At 48.7% G+C, this 17,593-nt stretch overlaps 5 protein-coding genes across 5 annotated transcripts; 2 read left to right on the forward strand and 3 right to left on the reverse strand.

Moving 5' to 3' along the window:
* Window positions 1-53: 53 nt before the first annotated feature.
* On the reverse strand, window positions 54-1,286 carry DACRYDRAFT_91694 (ATP adenylyltransferase; the record flags this gene model as incomplete). Its single annotated transcript, XM_040777016.1, has 5 exons — window positions 54-493; window positions 545-778; window positions 827-875; window positions 929-1,096; window positions 1,161-1,286. 5 exons carry the CDS (start codon window positions 1,284-1,286, stop codon window positions 54-56), a joined length of 1,017 nt encoding a protein of 338 aa, XP_040624305.1.
* Window positions 1,287-2,740: 1,454 nt separating this feature from the next.
* Window positions 2,741-4,432, forward strand: DACRYDRAFT_25165 (NADP-binding protein). The gene is made up of 7 exons (XM_040774038.1): window positions 2,741-2,869; window positions 2,936-3,204; window positions 3,257-3,329; window positions 3,378-3,468; window positions 3,518-3,644; window positions 3,695-3,811; window positions 3,866-4,432. The coding sequence occupies exons 1-7, from the start codon at window positions 2,778-2,780 to the stop codon at window positions 4,135-4,137; spliced, it is 1,041 nt and encodes a 346-aa protein (XP_040624306.1). The 5' UTR covers window positions 2,741-2,777; the 3' UTR covers window positions 4,138-4,432.
* Window positions 4,433-4,589: 157 nt separating this feature from the next.
* DACRYDRAFT_25166 (uncharacterized protein) lies at window positions 4,590-5,852 on the reverse strand. Its single transcript, XM_040774039.1, has 5 exons — window positions 5,659-5,852; window positions 5,519-5,607; window positions 5,382-5,469; window positions 5,128-5,332; window positions 4,590-5,071 (listed from the first exon to the last, which is right to left on the reverse strand). Exons 2-5 carry the CDS (start codon window positions 5,574-5,576, stop codon window positions 4,949-4,951), a joined length of 474 nt encoding a protein of 157 aa, XP_040624307.1. The 5' UTR covers window positions 5,577-5,607; window positions 5,659-5,852; the 3' UTR covers window positions 4,590-4,948.
* A 233-nt stretch (window positions 5,853-6,085) lies between these two features.
* Window positions 6,086-10,231, reverse strand: DACRYDRAFT_119514 (NUC173-domain-containing protein; the record flags this gene model as incomplete). Its single annotated transcript, XM_040770805.1, has 5 exons — window positions 6,086-6,830; window positions 6,883-8,265; window positions 8,315-9,304; window positions 9,357-10,117; window positions 10,168-10,231. 5 exons carry the CDS (start codon window positions 10,229-10,231, stop codon window positions 6,162-6,164), a joined length of 3,867 nt encoding a protein of 1,288 aa, XP_040624308.1. The 3' UTR covers window positions 6,086-6,161.
* A 63-nt stretch (window positions 10,232-10,294) lies between these two features.
* On the forward strand, window positions 10,295-11,174 carry DACRYDRAFT_25167 (Got1-domain-containing protein). Its single transcript, XM_040774040.1, has 5 exons — window positions 10,295-10,369; window positions 10,424-10,515; window positions 10,562-10,740; window positions 10,793-10,874; window positions 10,923-11,174. Exons 1-5 carry the CDS (start codon window positions 10,348-10,350, stop codon window positions 10,962-10,964), a joined length of 417 nt encoding a protein of 138 aa, XP_040624309.1. The 5' UTR covers window positions 10,295-10,347; the 3' UTR covers window positions 10,965-11,174.
* Window positions 11,175-17,593: the final 6,419 nt, after the last annotated feature.

Genomic DNA, 17,593 nt, shown 5'->3' on the forward strand with positions numbered 1-17,593 from the left:
GGGGGGGGGGAAGAGGGGGCGTATGCCTTACTGAATACCATCTCATTGATGTTCTATGAGGCCTCCTCGGCCGGCTCTGTGATCTGAGGAGCGAGTTCGGCATCGCGGATCGGTGCACACCCCACTCCTCTTAGTATGACACTCACACCCTCCTTCCTCACTGCATCCAGCTCCCTCTCACTCTTCACAAGAAGCATCCCAGCAAAGCCGAGCGCATTGATGCTGAGCTCGTCTCCCGTCTCCCGCAGCTTGTGGGTCTCTCGCATTCGAGGTATAATGTGTATGTGACGCAGTGTGATGAGCACATTGTATGACACTGAACCATACGTGGGCTCCGGTTGTCGCCTCAGCGTGTCAAACACGAGATCTAGGAGGTGGATGAACCCTCTCGATAATATGTGTTCGAGATCTTGGGGTTGTGATGATGCTGCAGACGACGGTAGCCGATAGACATAATGAGCGTAAGGAAGTTGTGAGAGGGCGAACGGTCTTGCTGTAACCAAGTTCAGCATGAACGAGCCGCAGGATCTGCTGCAGAACCCACTTTCATCTAGAACATGAGCTGCATGCGCAAGCCTTTCTATTGGCGGGCCTTCGGTTAACCCGTCCTCCTCCTCCGAAAGGAATTGCAGATGCTTGTGATGTTGACTTGCTCCACTCTGCTCGCCACAGTTGTAGAATGCGAAGATCTCCCGTCCAACTCGATGAGCTGCCTGCAACAGGCTGTATGTGGCTACAAGGTCTCCTGGCGATGGTGGAGTGCCCTGGGATTCATACTCTGAGGTTGAATATCAGAGTGTGCGAAGATTCTATTTTGTCTGCTCACCCTTGGTTACCAGCAAGAAATGATTCGGCACCACACTGTACTTGTTCAACTATATATGCATAAGCATTACAACTCGTTGGTTTGCTGACTAAAACGACGTACCAGGGCTACATACTGCGACTCACCCTCACCTCCATCAAGCGCACCTATGACTAATTTCTCTACATAGGGGGGTGCGAATGGGTCCTTCTTCTCGACGGGTGATTGGGTAAAGTCCGGAATTGGCAACACCGGCTTGTGCAGGAGAGCGGGACAATGCCTGATGCGGAACTTAAACAAGCCCAAAATAGCGTCATGAGTGTGTCTATTTCCAGCTCGCGCTGAGAATGCTCACAGCGATTCCATTCTCCTCGTACGTGTACTGGTCGGAGGGGAAGTACAGCAGATCGCCAGACTCTGACGCTTCCTTGGTGCAAGACGGAACACGCTTGACGAGCTCTTCAGCGGTGTACGTTGGCATTCTCCAGTCTGAGTAGGGCCGTGCACAGCGAGGAACAATGCGTGGTCGTATGACTCTGAATGAAGGAGCTGTTACAATCCGGCCCAGACGAGGGAGGTGGTGGTACGGGGTACAGACCATGTGACCTGTGCCTTTCAGACCCCAAATTGAGAGGAAGAGGACGAGACCGTTGGTACAGTGTAACAATTACAATTGTTGAGGTCAGGAGGGATCGACTTCAGCCATGTCCTGCAGAATACGCGGGAGACATGATCAGTTGGCAGTGCCGGTCCGAAATGGGCTTGTAGCGCGGGACGTGACAGGCACAGCGTGAGATTCTCCTTCAGGAAATGAATTATTCCCTGTTCATTGGTATTGCAATGCAGACCAGGGCAAGGAAGAATTTGAATGTCATCATTTGTTATTCCTCGTCCAAACACGTCAGCGGCGTGTTTCCTTCCGCTGTCCACAACCATGCTGAAGGGAAACGAGTCAAGGGATCGCATGATCGGAGGGTGTTTGGCTGGTGGCTCTGGCCGTTTCAGCGCCAGATTGGAATATGGCCAGGAACGAGGTGTTGAACAGATGAAGCAGGAGGACTGTTGACACATTTCGGGGAAGGTGGGATGTTAGATTGTAGAGAGATAGGCCCGCCGAGGTAAGAACGAGTTCCGATGAAAATAAGCAAAAATAAGCAGGCTGACTACTTTTGCTCAGGATACTGGGTTAGCATGTGAACAAGTATGTGCTGTTATTCGGTTCAAAGGTTTTGGCAGTGGACAAGCTAAAAGCGGGTAGGAGGAGATGGTCAACGGAAGCGGGCGGTTTACTATAAAGATACATGGTACGGTGAATCGGACCGATGACGAAAAGCGTACCACAGGGGTTGATGAGACGAGGAGAGAGAAGAAGGAAGCAGAGGAAATGAAAGAGAAAAAGAAACAAGTTATCGGCCCACCATTGAGAGCGGATGGAAAGTGTAGCACACACTTGGGTATCGTACGACTTTCGTGACGACGTGAACTGGTGCACAGCCACCCTGTGCCATCGGAAGGGAGGGCTCGTTTGATAGCCGCCGCTGTTCTCTTGTCCCTGCTAATGAGTCGAAAAGGCCCTTTGTCACCCTTCTTGCAGGGTGCGAAGATTACCGGTGCAGATGGGACTATTTGGGGGGGGGGGGAGGTTAGCACGCTGACCTCCATGTCCGATGTGAAATCCTCTCACAATCTCGGTCCTCGGGTGTCTGCTTTCACCCACCACCACACAGCACTTTGGCGCCACCTAGAATGCTCCGACACGCTTCCGTCAGGCGCCATCCCCATAGCTCGATCTGAAAACAGAGACATTCACCCAAAAATGACGCATCCAATTCATTCTTAGGCGCTCGCTCTTCTAGGCCCTCCTGCTTCCCACCTCCCCCCCCCCCTTCTCACCCACCTCCGTGTTACCTTAAAGCTGTAACCCTTATAGTCATCTCTACTACAACTCACTCCATCCCCTCCTCTTCTCGAAATGTGTCAGGATAACTCCGCTGGCGCTGCCTTCGACCCTGCTGCAGATATCCCCGATCTCACTGGCAGGGTCGCCCTCATCACCGGCGCAAAGTGAGTCCCCCATATCACCTCGGATCGACCTGCTGTGCTAACGACCCGCTGTGCTAACCTTAACAGCAGCTGTGGTATCGGGTTTGAAATAACCAAGCGTCTCGCCGCTGCTGGAGCACGGGTCTATCTCGGCTGCCGACATGCTGGTCGTGCACGTAAGGCAATGGCGGACATTCGGGAGTCGTTGAAGAGGGAGAGCATGGACCCCCGGAAGCTCGGAGAGAAGAGGCTAGCACCTCAGATGGAGTTTCTGCATCTAGACTTGATCACGGTGGAGAGCGTGAGGGAGACCGTGGAGGACTTTCTTCGGAAAGAAACACGATTGGACATCTTAAGTGTGTCACCTTCCACCATCATGTCCCGACTCAACTGACCCATATCATCTAGTCTGCAACGCTGTGACTCTTTCTAAGCAGTATGAACTGAACGAAGACGGGGTAGAGACCACTATGGCGGTAAAGTGGGTGCCATACTAGTGCCTGCTACAGACAAGCTCATTCAGGTCCAGCTACATCGGGCACTTCGCTCTCACAACCTTGCTGCAGCCTCTGTTGCTTCACACAGCATTATTACCTGGCGCCGACGTGCGTATCGTCATGGTGAGGTGTCATGTGATGCTATTTGTGTACCTGCTCATCATGTGCCCAGATGACCTCAGCATTACATACCAAAGTACCAAAGGATATCAAGCTCCACACTCAGGCAGACCTCAATGCCACAAAAGCGCAGTTTCTTTCATGCAAGGACAGCAGAATGGCGTGCTATCGTCGTTACTGTATGCTGCGCTGCTTCCTGTGTCTGGAAATAAACCCTGATTCTGTTCAGTTGTTTCCAAGCTGGCGCTCGTGCTTTTCACGCGTTCTCTGCAACGACGGCTAGATGCACATGAATTGCCGAATCCTATCATTGTCACCTGTGTCCACCCTGGAATGGTCTCATCTGGTGCGCCATTTTCATGTGTACCTGTGAGCTGTGGTCTGATAATCCACCATGTAGAAAACATGAAGTCTCAAGTCCCCGCGCCATTTCGACCTCTCCTTCCACTTTTCTCCATTACCCCGCCCCGCGGCGCATATACACCGCTGTTTGCCGCGACGGCGCCCGTCGTGCGCACAAGGCGGCGAGAATACGCCGGCCAATACCTCGTGCCTTTTGGCAAAGTTGGTAAGGTCGCCAAGGCCGCGGACGGGGAAGATGGCGAGGCCCTTTTCCGAATCAGCGAAGAAATCGTCAGATCTTCTACGCGCGGGTGCGGCCGAGAAAGCTGAGACAGGGCAGCCACGCCATCTGCTTGCCGATCTACCATCATCCACAGCCTCCTTCATCTTTCACGACAGTCCAGTCGTCCCACCGCGCGAAGCCCCTTTGGCGCTCAGTCAAACGACTGTTCATGATCTCACGACATGCTATTACTAATTCACTTTCTAACTAACCTTCTCCCTTATTTTCCGATGGGTTCTGGAGCTAACGAATAAGCTGATTCTCAGGCATATTTATCCCCCATACCCACTACAGTATGTACATTATCCTTGCTGGCACTACAACATCAGAAATAAATTCCTTCACGGCCTCTGCCGTTCCCACTGTTCACTTCGTCGACGCCGCGGCTTTCTCAGCTGGCGCACAATTCAGGAACACCGTCGCATGATCAACGCATCTGCAGTTGATATTCGCGTTATCAACCCACCGAGTTCCATGGATTCGTTGTGCCTATAAACCGGCCATGATAATAATCGGATAAGGATCGATGGGTCAACTATTGTCTGCTCAACAGATGGATGCAAAGCCTCGACCCCACCGTAACACACGCATGACCTTCCCAACCCCAGGATTGATTTCCTATTTCTTTCTAGTGCGTGTAACGACGACCACTGCGGTGCGGTACATTGATAAGAAGAAGGAAGAAAGACTGCTCCCCGCCCGGGGCTCTTTGAACAATGATGCGTGGTGGTGAAAGTATGAGGGAAGAATCAATTTCGCCGAGACCAGAAGCAATGAGAGCAAAGAAAGGACTGAGAAATGAACGAGACAGAAGGAGAAAGGGGAAACCCAGGGCGGGGACAAGGTAGCGAGTAGCAATCATGCCTCACTCCCCTTGCCCCGTCCTTTGTTCGCCTTCTGTTCTGGCATCATTTCGCCCTTCAGTTGTGCGCCTGTGTACGCAAAGATGGTTACAAGGGAGTATATGGCTGCGTTGATACCCTGATTGGTATTCAGCGTTTGTTCACTGTGAAGAAGAAACAGGGCTCAGGGCTCACCTGATAGAACAGGACACTTAGGAAGGCCAAACCAAAGTAGAGTGATGCCTTGAACATGAAATTTCGGTAGACAAACGACTCTTTCATCGACTTCAACGGTGGTAGTTCGAGCATCAGGATCACCACGGAGAGGATCATTGTTAGAATTTGCACGAGGGGGACTTGGACGATCACTGCAACAAACAGGGCAGAGCCGGGTCCAGGGCTACGGGAAATGTGAGATTGGGATTTTGGGGATGCAGACATACACGTACATGATTCCCGCGGGACCCAGCGTCCCGCCGATCATGTCCCAGAAGAACTTGCGGAAGAAGAGGCCCCAAAAGCCTGCCCACAGCGCATCTGGAATACGGAATAAGGCAACGAGGGTCTCAGACAGGCGGACGCTTACATGCAGCAGAGGTGAGGCCGAGATAGTGGGCCCACTCATACCAAACTAGATTTCCCATTTTGCTTTGTTGCAAACACGAACTTTGAAATCTACAGTTGGATCAAAAAGTGTCGGAGCACGTGTTGATGAGCAGCACGTACTCAAATGATTATTGAACGAGGTCGAACTGCGCTGCAGTCCTCTCTAAGCACTGACGAAGGAAAGCGGTTGATAACGGCGAAAAGGGACTGTCTACCCAGTAGACCAGCTCGTCCAGCGAGAGCGAAAGAGCAGCGGAGCGGGGAGCAGAAGGCGAAGGGAAGAGTGGGCGCGCCCGGGCGAGGGGGGATCCCGCTGTACATGGATGGACCTTTATAAGAAGGTGGGACGATGTGGGTCACCATGACGGCTATAACCACACGCTCACCAAAAGACGACCGGGTAGATCTCCGTCGCGTCGCCGTTGTCCTCCCGATGCTTCCGTCTAAACACACCGATAATCCGGCAGATTCGTCAAGGGCGCGCCTTGTGGTTCCGCGTGACTACCTGATTTTAGCCACCACTTCGGGAAGGTATTACCACACCCCCATAACGTATAATATTCCTAACATCGATAACCACATAGAATCAAGAAGCTACAGCGATCATCCGAAAACATGCACCTCTATCGCTTCTGCTTTCTAACATTAAAATGCTTGACACCACTCTTCTTTGACCCAGCTTGCGCCAAAGAAACATAAGCATATGGCTCTGGTTGTCCAGCCTTACGAACATCACCCTTCGCTTTCTTGGACCGGAATTCTTGCCCAAGTTTAGTAGGCTGCTTCCTATCCTCGAAGGTCTTCTTTTTGGGAGGTTGGTCAGCATCAGCCATCTCAACATCTCCATCCATGTCCTCCTCTGCTCGCCGCTTCTTCGTGTTCTTGTTAAACTTAACCTCGCCTCGCCTTCCACGGGTGAATCCATCAGCAGAAGTCAAAGTCTCACGGTACGCATTGCCTTCGACATCTTCAGTAGTAGGAGTAGCGTCTACCATTTCTTCGTCCTCAACAATGACCAACCGACCACTTTCATCCGTCTTGAAATTGGAAGCGTCCTGGCCAGGCTTCCGGTGCTTCGCCGAACTCTTGGTAAGCTGAGCTGCGGCGTCGTGAAGGAGATCCATTGGCTCGTCGGCGTCCATTCGAAGGCGAGCTGCGCCCTTGGCACCCTTCTTCCCGCCAGGTACGTTTCGGACAGGCCGTTCGTCATCGCTCTCATCCTCCAGCTCACTCTCGCTACCGTAGAGTACATCTTCAAACGCATTGCCTGCACGAGTACGATGCATATCATCCTGTGGGGTGTTAGAGCACACATATAGATGTGAGTAAGGAAGATAGAATCACCTCATCACTTTGTTCTTCCTCGCCACCAGCCTCAGCCGTTGCTTTCTTTCGTTTCGCCCGATCCTTCCGCTTCTTGATGTTTGTCAAGACCTTGGCATCCTCCTCATCCGCTTCATTATACACAGCCTCAAACCCAAACTTGCGTATCAAGCGCTCGAAGATGTGTCGCACCTTCGGCTTGAAGTGATTCTTGTGATCATGTGACCATTTGAGCAACGCAGGAATCACGGTGGGCAGATGGGGTCGGACAGTTTCAGAAGGAAGCGCGGTTACAACGACCTTGGCGAATCCAAGCGCAGACTTGACGATCTCTCGGTTTTTGGATTCAACAAACATGATGATAGTGGATATGAGTTCCTGCTTCATCTCATCGGGAATGGATTCCCTGAATTCGAAGAGAAGACGAGACAGCGCCGTGATGGAAGCACTGATCATATGTGGCGTTGTGCCAGCCAGACCGGCCGCTACCATGGTGATGAACTCCTGTATTGACGCAGGAACGTCCTCATTGTCCTCCATTTCCCCTAAAAGGGAGCGAGAGATGGTGCCTCCTTGCGACATTTTGTTGCCCATCTGAACGAGCAGTTCGAAAGCTTCGTTACGAGCCCCTTCATTGACTTCCTTTGTCCCCAGAACCGCCTCAGTCAGCATCTGAGCGATGTAGTGTAGCAGTGTAGGAGGGATATTCGGCACCAGCGCGGCGAAGACAGACAACCGGTCCCGCTTCGCACCCGCGGCAATGGCAGCCGAATTCTCAGACAGAACCGTGAGGAGCCTGTCGGTACCTTCGCCGTTATGAAGGATTTTTCCAGATTGCGCCAAGCGCGCAAGCAGTCGATAGGCTTTCTTTTGTATCGAGGCATCCTTATTGGCGAGGAATTCCGGGGTGGCGACCATCCATAGGAGGTTGTTCGCATGTTTCAGAGGGAGATGTGGAACGAACAGAGTGAGCAGGTCGAGCATGGTGTAGCTCACAGAAGTGCCCGAAGCTGGTACCACTGGTGCGTGCTTCTTCATATCGTCCTTGAGGAGATTAATCACCCTCTCGTAAGTGCTTGCGATAATTTTAATATCGGCAATTTTGAAGTATGTGGGTATGACGTCTCCTATCTGACCACGGGCATCTCGCTCCGCACTGCCGAATACGTTGAAAAAGACTGAAAGCAGGTTGCCAGTGATTCCACGCAAAAAATCAATGTTCGCCTTTCCGTCTGATTGGTCCATGCCGAACCTGTTCTTCAACTCCTCCTGGGGACCCGAGGAAGAAGCCAATGATGTGTTTCGCTCAACGAGGCGTTGCAGCCCTCGTAGTACTGCAGATCGCATGGACGGCTGTTGGTACAGGACCTGAGTAAGCACCTGGGCGAATTCGGGAGTGAATGCCTGGGAAGCAGTCAGATCTGACACATGTGCATAGAAAGGAAATGCTCACCGCCTTCAAGTCCACCGGCAGGTCACAATACGCCGGGAAACAGGCCCATATTTGTTCTACCAGCGCCCCATACACTTTCGCCTCCACCGCCTTTCCGTCCTCTTCTGCCTTTGCTTGAACATTGAACAATCTCTCAGAAAGTAGCACGAAGTATTGGACAAAGTGGCCCAAGGAAGCATTCGTCACCCGAGAACGCAGCAAAGGGAGCAGATACGCGCGACCTTCATCCACGGCTAGTTTTTCTGGCTCCAGATTGAGTGGGAGAACGTCCAGTACTCCCTCAGGCCCTATGACCTCGATTGCCATCCCTAGTACTGCATCCGCGCGCTCACGGTGCTCGAAACCTTTCTTGATGCGCATGGCTCCGACGATTTTGATGGTGCTAATCATGAGCTTCTCTGCCGCCGTCGGGGGTCGAGTAACTGAGTTGCCAGTCCTGACACGCAGACGAGAAAGAAGGGCAGTGATCACTCGCATGACGTAAGGGACCGCCTGAGCGTAACTGATATTGCTCAGAGATGTTTCAGCAAGACTGATGATCCCACCAAGAGTGGTCTTCGTCCGCGGGACTTCTCCCTTTGCATTGAGGGCCGCCTCGACGAGTGGCACCGTGATGCAGTATCTCGCGATCGCAGAGAGTGCATCTGCCGCGGAAATCAAGATTGCGCTGTCGTCCTGCTCGAACCACTTCCACACTGTTCTCCATACGTTCGCTACTTCCTTCGCACACCCATCGGAGTCATCCTTCGCGTATGCAACCATTCCATGCTCTACGACCCTAAGCCAGGCAGCGGCCAATAGGTGATCATTCTTATCTGGCTGGGACCCGAGCATGACAGACAGAATAGACGGAATTTTTCCTTCCTCGAAAGAAGAATCGGAGGCGCTGCGAGAGAGGAGGAGAGAGAGAAGATCGTATGCGTTGGTCGTCATGTAGCTTGAGCTCAGAGCAGGCAGGCGTAAGAGACTGTTAACCAATTGAGCGATCCGCTTCGAGTGGCAAGTTAGGTAATTTTCGCAAGGAACAGTGCTGTATGCTTACCTCAGAAGGCCAATAAGGAGCAATAGTCTTCACAAATGCACAGCTCCAAATTCCAATCTCCATCCCTGTATTCGCCTTCCCAGCTTTCGCCTTATCCTTTGCACGCAGCGCTCCGGACTTCCCGACCACATCGTCCAGCTGTCGAAGGATATAATCGGCCACATCCACAGCATAGGGATGAATCAGCGCGGGAGCCGGAGGGGAAGCCAGGACAGCCTGTACGACGTCTTGAGCCTTCTTGCGGACTTTTGGTCGTGGGTCGAGTGAGTACTCTGTGATCGTTGCGAAGGACTGGCGGACAAGTGGTGTGTGCAGCTGCGACGATTCGAGGTGCGGTAGCCAGGCTTGGTATATGCCGAGCAGAGAGCGAAGAGGAGGAGCACTATTGCTCAGGGGGTTCAAGAGTGGTGCAAGGACGCCGAGCGCCGTGTGGGTGTGTGTGCGCAGGACGGCGGATGAGACCTGCGGCACAACCAAGGCAAGCAGGTAGAGCACCGATGGTAGTACGTCTGCCTCCCCAAGAGACAGGGTACCCTCTTCATGTTCTTTCTTCACCTGCTGCTCAAGCGTCGATACTAGCGCAGCGAAATACGCCACAGGCGTGAGGTTGGCATTTTGTTCCTGGAGGGTGTCCTCGATGGCGACCAGGAGGAGCGCAGGGGCCTTTTGATTAGGGAGCGCGGCCGTGACGTGGGGTCGAATTTTCTCCAGCTCTTCTTGCAGAAGATAATCAGCACTGGACGAGCTTGACGCCGCCATGGCTGGAAACCAGGTTCAACTGAGACTGCCTGTGCAAAAGACTTGTGAGCACAAATATCGATAGGGTGCAAGGGTCCATCCAGAAAAAAAACATAATTGGCCGGAAGCTTTTCCATCACAGTCCGGTCCACGCGACAAGGGACGTGGCCTCCGTCTTAAGCGCCAAAACGAGAAGAGAACGACGCGAGGTCCACTATCTCAAGGACAAATTACCCTTCACGATTAGCAAATTATGTGGTTGACGGACGCACAAAGTACGCCTATCTACTTCCTCCTCACTTCTACTTATGGCTGAACGAGCGCGACAGAAATCGGCGTTGGCCTGACGTCCTTCGGGGCATTCTTCCTCCTCTTAGGCGTCGTGCTCTTCTTCGACGGTGCTCTCCTTGCCCTCGGCAATGTGCGTCCTTCCTGACCCCCGTGCCTTTTTTTCTTACCGCAAACAGGTGCTCTTCATCTGCGGCCTGACACTCATTATCGGCCCCAAAAAGACGTTCTACTTCTTCGCACGTCGGCAGAAGTTAAGGGGAACAATATGCTTCCTCGGCGGGATCGTGCTCGTCTTCATCAAATGGCCATTCGTGGGGATGCTTGTGGAAACTCTGGGGTTCTTAAATCTCTTTGGGTGCGCATGATCATACTACGTGGACGAACGCCTTTGACACCCTGGGCTGCAGAGACTTCTTCCCCGTCATATTGACATTCCTACGACAATTGCCTTTTATTGGCAATTTCCTATCAATGCCCTTTGTGAGCCATGTAAGTGTTTTGAACGCGGCGAAGGGCTATGTGCTTAGTGTCACCCAGATACTCGATCGATTAGTAGGATCCAGACCCTCAATGGTATGATTCACCAATATCACCGCTCTCCGAGCTACGACCACGTCCACGTGATCCTGCGTGGTAGTATACCATGGAGACTATCTCTGTGTGTGCGACCATCTGGCCCGTGATTACCACGGATACTCCGGACATGCTGGGTAGCGTCCGGTTGTACATACCTGGTGTTTTACGTTAGAACTCGCGTCCGTCACGGATCTCTTATACATGTCATAATAGCGACGACTCAGCACTGAAGGATAATTGCCGTCATGAGCATGCCCTGTGAAGAGTTTGTCTATAAGAGCCACACAAAATGAACCACTGTCGATGAACATACGTTTACGGTGTATCACGTGACGAAAACGCTCATGTCCAGCTTTGAGAAAGTCGAGAATTGCCAGTCACAAGGTCATAAAACCTTGAGTCGAAGAACTCAAACTCCCAATATTGATTTGCAAGGCTGGGAGTTGAACCCAGCGCTTTCCAGGAATAACTAGAAAAGCGATGCCCCCAAAACCGTCAGGATGAATCACAACATTCATTCTCACCCCTCAGTTTCCATCTCCGCATGCTGCACCCTCCATGCTAAACTTCGCGAAGCTATCTGTAAGTAAGTAAAATCCGTTGATAAAAAAGGTACGCAATGTCAATTCCGAGGCTGGGATTTGAACCCAGCGCAATCCAGCACCTGGTTAGGTTCGGATAGTTCCTGGGACTCTCAGGACCAGGTCTTGTCGACCATAATGTCGTGTTTTAGGTTCCGTCAAAGCTGTGCACGGTGGCGTTTTCCTGTTAGCATGTGATTTGTCGGGTCACCGTTCCTTTTCGGCACTTGTCATATTTGATATTGTCATCTTCCATCACTATCTACTGCCCATCTTCTTAGGAACCTTGATATTCACTTGCTCATGTCTCCTGCTGATGGTTCAGATCATACATTCTTATGTGTCTGTCTGTCTGTTTTATCCTTGCTGATTCAGTTCTCTCTTCTGCCTGTCTGTCTCTGAACATCTGTCTACTGTGTCTTGTTCATTGTTGTCATGCCTTGTACAGCTGCTCTTGATCATTCTATCCATATGGTAACAGTCATAGATGGCCATACTGGTCTGCTGACAGTCTCTGGTGATATCTGTCAGATAGTGACCATTGAGCTGTGGTCATGGAATGACTTCATACTTGGTTTTTTGTTGTTTCAGTCTATAGTGTCTTCAAGATTCCTTCGTGATCCTCATGATGTTATCTTATGTGACATATCTGTACATGACCTGATAATAATCTTTTCTTATCTTACTAAGTCTGACCTCCTCAGTATCACCTGTTTGAGCCACATATTGGAGGATTTACCTGTCTGGCTGGATAAGTCAATGCTGGTCAGCTTGATGTTGTCTTGTACATGTCAATGTCATTCTTGTCTCGATGTTTGTTTTCTTTTCTGATTGCATACTCACAAACAGACTGCCTCTCTTATGGACAGGTCTGCTGATCTGCCTTCTGTTTCTGATGTCACACTTGATGATTTCCATCCAGCCTTAGATTGTCACATGCCTATATCTGCATTTACTCATGGTCCCACTGTTCCTGCAATGGCAGATGATGACTTGAAGAGGCATATTGTTGACTGTGTATCTCAGTCACTTTTGGTTACTGAATATGTCCAATTGCCATGTGCTGTATGTGCCATGTCTTGCCAATCTGCTGCCCTCTTCAAGACACCTGTCAAATATGTGGATTTTGCACTTTTATGCAATGAGTTGATCCCTCACCATCTGTTATCAGTTAACTATAATATAGAATCTTATTGTGGTGCAATTCTGTGTCATGAGGGGCTTTCTAATCCTTTGCTTTGTGATGGATTCATTAATTTATGCTCTGTGTGCAGTACTGCCCTGCAAGATGGCAAGATACCAGAGTTCACTCTAAGTAATGAATATTACTTTGCCTACAACTGCTTACTGAGATCTGTGCAAGATTCTTTTTCTTTGGCTTTGGTTTTTGATCTTATGTTGATTTTGCATGTACAGGGCAACACTGTCACTTTCAAGTACTGTGATTGACCAAATAATACTGATTATGGTTGGCCTCATGGAAGTACCCAAAGTTACATGAAAGGTAATGTCATGATATTGCCTCAGGACAGCCTGTCTTTGAGCTCAGTCTTGCTGCCTCCGCCTGATGATGTTCTGAAGTTGGTAGTGGTGCTCTTTGCTGGTTCATTAGGACATAATTCTGATTCTATTTGATCATTTAAACTGGTCATGGTTACCCCCAGCATTGTCTGTGAATTGATTACTTTTCTGCTGCTCAATAATCCAGTGTATTCAACTATTGAACATGTTTTCACTGGTCCCACTGTCTTCAGTGAATTGAATCTCAGTGCCTTGTCTGGTTCTCTGAACTTGAGTCCATTGTCTTCTTGGATACCTCCCTTCATATCAGTCACACATCTGGATGGTTTGGACCCCGTTAATTCATTAGATACAGCATATGATGGAAGGGCAGAACTCCATAATGGCAGTCATTCGATGGATTTGTTGCTAGTTGACACAGTCGGTTGGACAGACTGTGATGTCACTAATGAGAACTACAATCATATGAAGACCTCTGCTTTGGCTTGGTATTTAGGAGGAAACTTGTTCATATGCAGTATTGCTGGCACAACACCGTTACAAGATTTTGACTGTCCTTTGTTGGTCACCTGGATGTGGCCTTGTCTAGACCTGTTTGGTCTCTTTTGTTTCGGAAAGAATAAGTCTGGTCTTCAGTGGACATTTGGCGTCAAGTCAAACACCTGCTGTCCTTATACCACTCTTTGTTTGCAACTGACCAGTCTTTCTCTTTTGTCTGTTACAACATATTACGCAAATGAGAAATTTACAGGACCATTCATTTTAGAATCAAGTCTGCAGAATGAACATGTCTGTTGAATATGTTGGGCACTATTTCAGTTGATAATCTGTTAGCATTCAAACATAAGGTCTGTTCTAATCCTTTGTATGTTCCTTGAACTGTCAAGGAGAGAGCCACACATTCAGTGTTGCATCATTTGAACATGACATGCCTTCACTTGCCTGGCTCTGCTGGGTATAAGGTGAAGTGTCATAATGAGATTTGCAGCATGATGTCAGTTCTGTCAACACCATCATTGTTTATCACTCTCAATCCTTTTGACCATGCTCATCTGTTGGTCCGGCTACTTGCCAGTGAATCTCTGACTGTTGACAATGCTCAATCAGGTGATGAAGACAAAAACAGTTTTGATGTGCATTATTAGTGGCCAAGCATCCTGTGGCAGCTGCTTCTTTCTTCAATATTGTCATGAACTCTTTCATTAATGACATACTAAGGTATGGTCAATCCAAACAAGGTCTGTTTGGCAAATGTCTTGGTTATTATGGGATGGTAGAAGCTCAAGGACACAGTATGTTACATTGTCATTACATTGTATGGCTTGAAGGACATTTACCTCCTCAGTTGATGAAAGAGTTTGTTGAGACAGACATGACCTATTGTAACAGGTTGATGGAATGGTTGGAGTCTCTCATAAAGTGTGAGTTGCCTTTGAACACTGTTCTAGTTGGTTCTGCTCCTGATCAAAGACCAATGAAGTCCGGTACAATCAATGTTAGATCTAATCAATGTCCTGTAACTTCCAGTATGACTTCTGATCAGTTTCAGGCTATATTCATGAATCAGGTCAAACAACTAGCCATTCAATGCAATTGGCACAGTCATGGTTCCACTTGCTGGAAAGATTTGTCCCCTTCTGATAAGAGAAATGATGATACATGTCATATGCGGATGAATGGCAGCATGAATGTGATAACTCATTATGACTCTGAAAGTGGTTCCTTCCTCTTGCAGAGACTACACCTGTGGATGACAAACTATAATGACATCTGTATGTTTCTGTACTGGTGCAATATGGGTATCAAATTTATTGGCTCTGGTCAGGCAGCAAAAGCTTTGATGTTCTATATTACGGATTATGTTTCTAAGTCTGATCTACCTCTTTACAAAGGTCTATCGGCTTTGTCATATGCTATTAAACAGAATGACTTTGACAGTAGTGATGCTCATTCAGTTAGTCAATCAAACAATTTGTGGAAGGCTGTCACCAAGGTCATCAATGCTGTCATGGGCCAGCAGGAAGTATCCCATGCTCAAGTCATGGCTGAGCTGCTGGGACATGGTGACTGTTATACCAGCAGTTCATTTGGTATCGTTCAGTGGGGTTTGTTCAATTGACTCATGACAGATCATTTCAAGGCTGATAGTAAGTCATTTACTGGTATCCATGGAGAACAGTTGTTAGTCAGTCATGACTGTAGGTGGGATGTGTCAGGTGTACAGTCTGACATTTCATCCGTGCCTTTAAATGAAACCACTTTGGCCAATACATATGAGGAGTTATTGGTAAATGATGATGGACTGTCTTCATCAAATCAGCAGTTAGACTATGTTTATTGACTGCTGACAGACACTTTCAAGTCTTTATCCCTTTGGGAGTTTGTGGCTCATACCATCAAAATGACTGTGCCAAAGGATGAGTGCTTCCAAATACAACAGTCTATGGATGAACATAGAAGAGGAAGACCGGCACAAGAATGTGGTACTTTCAGTGACAAACATCCACAAGTTTCTTTGCATTGTCTATGCATCAGAACCCAACCAGTATTCCCTGTCCTGTTAGGTCCATCTCTGCCTCGCCAGGATGGATCAGCTGCTGCATTTGACCAGTGGTGTCATGTGATGCTCATCCTCTTCAAACTGTGGAGACTTCCTTGTGATTTGAAAGAAGACAAACAATCCTGGTCTGATGCATTTGAAGGCTCTGAATTTCCCATTCCTTTGCAGCATGTTATGGACAACTTAATTATGACAACAGACTGCAAAAATGTCCAAGATGATCATCAATCTGAGTTTCATCATTGTAAAAGTCAGTGCAAGAGATGGACAGCATTGCAGGAATTGCTTTTGCAACCAGATCTGTCTTTGATGGATGCAGTCATGGTTGACACTTCATTAGACGTGTCTCTACCTTATTGGACCGTCCTAGGCAACATGTCAGACAGTTTACCATCAGACATAAGCTCTGCTGTACATCATATCAATCACTCTACCACAATTGATGGTGCCATAGACAATGACATTCATGTGCTTGTCCGAGACTTGGCCAAAGACGTTACAGGGAAAGACTGTTCTGACATCGACCACTTGCAGGCTAAAATGGTCAAAGTTCATCACAAGAAGCAGCCTCTTGAGTGTGAAGATGTGTCTGACTCCACCCATTCCTTACGGCATCATCTGAATGAATGTGATCCTGTTATAGAACAGACAGTGGTTGACTTTCAGATTGATCACTCTGCTGCTACTGTACCTTTGTCAGCCACTTCTATCGCACAGGTTTTGATTGAAGAATGTGGCATGTCAAGCAATCTGGAGCAAACTGCTGCTGTCCTGAAAATTGCACAACATATCAACATGGGTGGCAACAATTAGATGTTGATGTACCTTGGAGGCATAGCCGGCACCGGTAAAAGCTATGTTCTGGAAACAATCATTCAGGTATTTGAAAGACTAGGTCAAAGACACTGTCTGATGCTGACAGCACTGACTGGCATAGCTGCCATCAATATCAGTGGTATATGATTCATTCTGTCATGAATATGAGACCAGGCAAAAAGACTGGCCATTCTACTCCACACACATCAGAGTTGTTACAGTCCCAATGGAAGGATATCACTTGGCTGGTAATTGATGAAGTTTCCATGATTGGCGCTGGCATGTTGCGCAAGATTTGCCACAAGTTGAATCTCACCTGTGCTGCATGGCTTCTGCATGCTACATCGTCTGCATTTGGAGGTCTGAATGTCATATTCACAGGCAACTTTGGCCAATTGAAACCAGTGTGTGCCAAGTCACTGTATGATTATTGGCTCATCAGCAAAATTCCTCAGAACATTGTTGAGTCTGTTGCTGGTCAGATGGAATTATATGGTGCCTGTTTATGGAGGCAACTCACCACAGCTGTCATTCTGAAACAGAATGTATGACAGAGCAGTGACAGATGTTTCTGTAATTTGCTGAATCGAGTCAGATGCGGTGTAGTGTGGAATGGCTTACAACCTTTGAATGACTTTCAAGCAGGTATAAAAGAGTATGGTAACTTTACCTTGTCTGACTATGATATTCTCATGAGTAGAACAATCTGTTCAGTTTTGGCAGCAGTCAATGGCTCTGAGTCAATACAGTCCTTTTCAGACATGCCTTTCATCCTCATTAGTAGAGTATTGAGGGATGAATTGAATAAATGACAGGTTTTGACTTTTGGTACTGGTCAAGAAGTACACTGGTATCATGCAAAATATACATTGGGTCATGTAACAGTTACTGACAATGTTCAGTTGCAGTTGTGGAAATTGTCCTCTACTGTCACAGAAGATGCTCTGGGAATGCTGCCATTGGTCATGTTAGGGCAACACAGGCTGACTAAGTCTGCTCACCTAAGAGTGCCAAGAGTCTAAGCAGGCAACAAGGAAGTGGAGTAGACCTGATGACTAAGACCTATCTACAGTATAGGTACCTGTGGATGATCCTAAGAGACCAAGTCTGAAGAGACAGTCCCCAGGCAGAGTAGGCCTTATATTTATACCTCT

The sequence above is a fragment of the Dacryopinax primogenitus genome (genome assembly GCF_000292625.1).
Source record: "Dacryopinax primogenitus strain DJM-731 SS1 chromosome Unknown DACRYscaffold_23, whole genome shotgun sequence".
Lineage (NCBI taxonomy): Eukaryota > Fungi > Basidiomycota > Dacrymycetes > Dacrymycetales > Dacrymycetaceae > Dacryopinax > Dacryopinax primogenitus.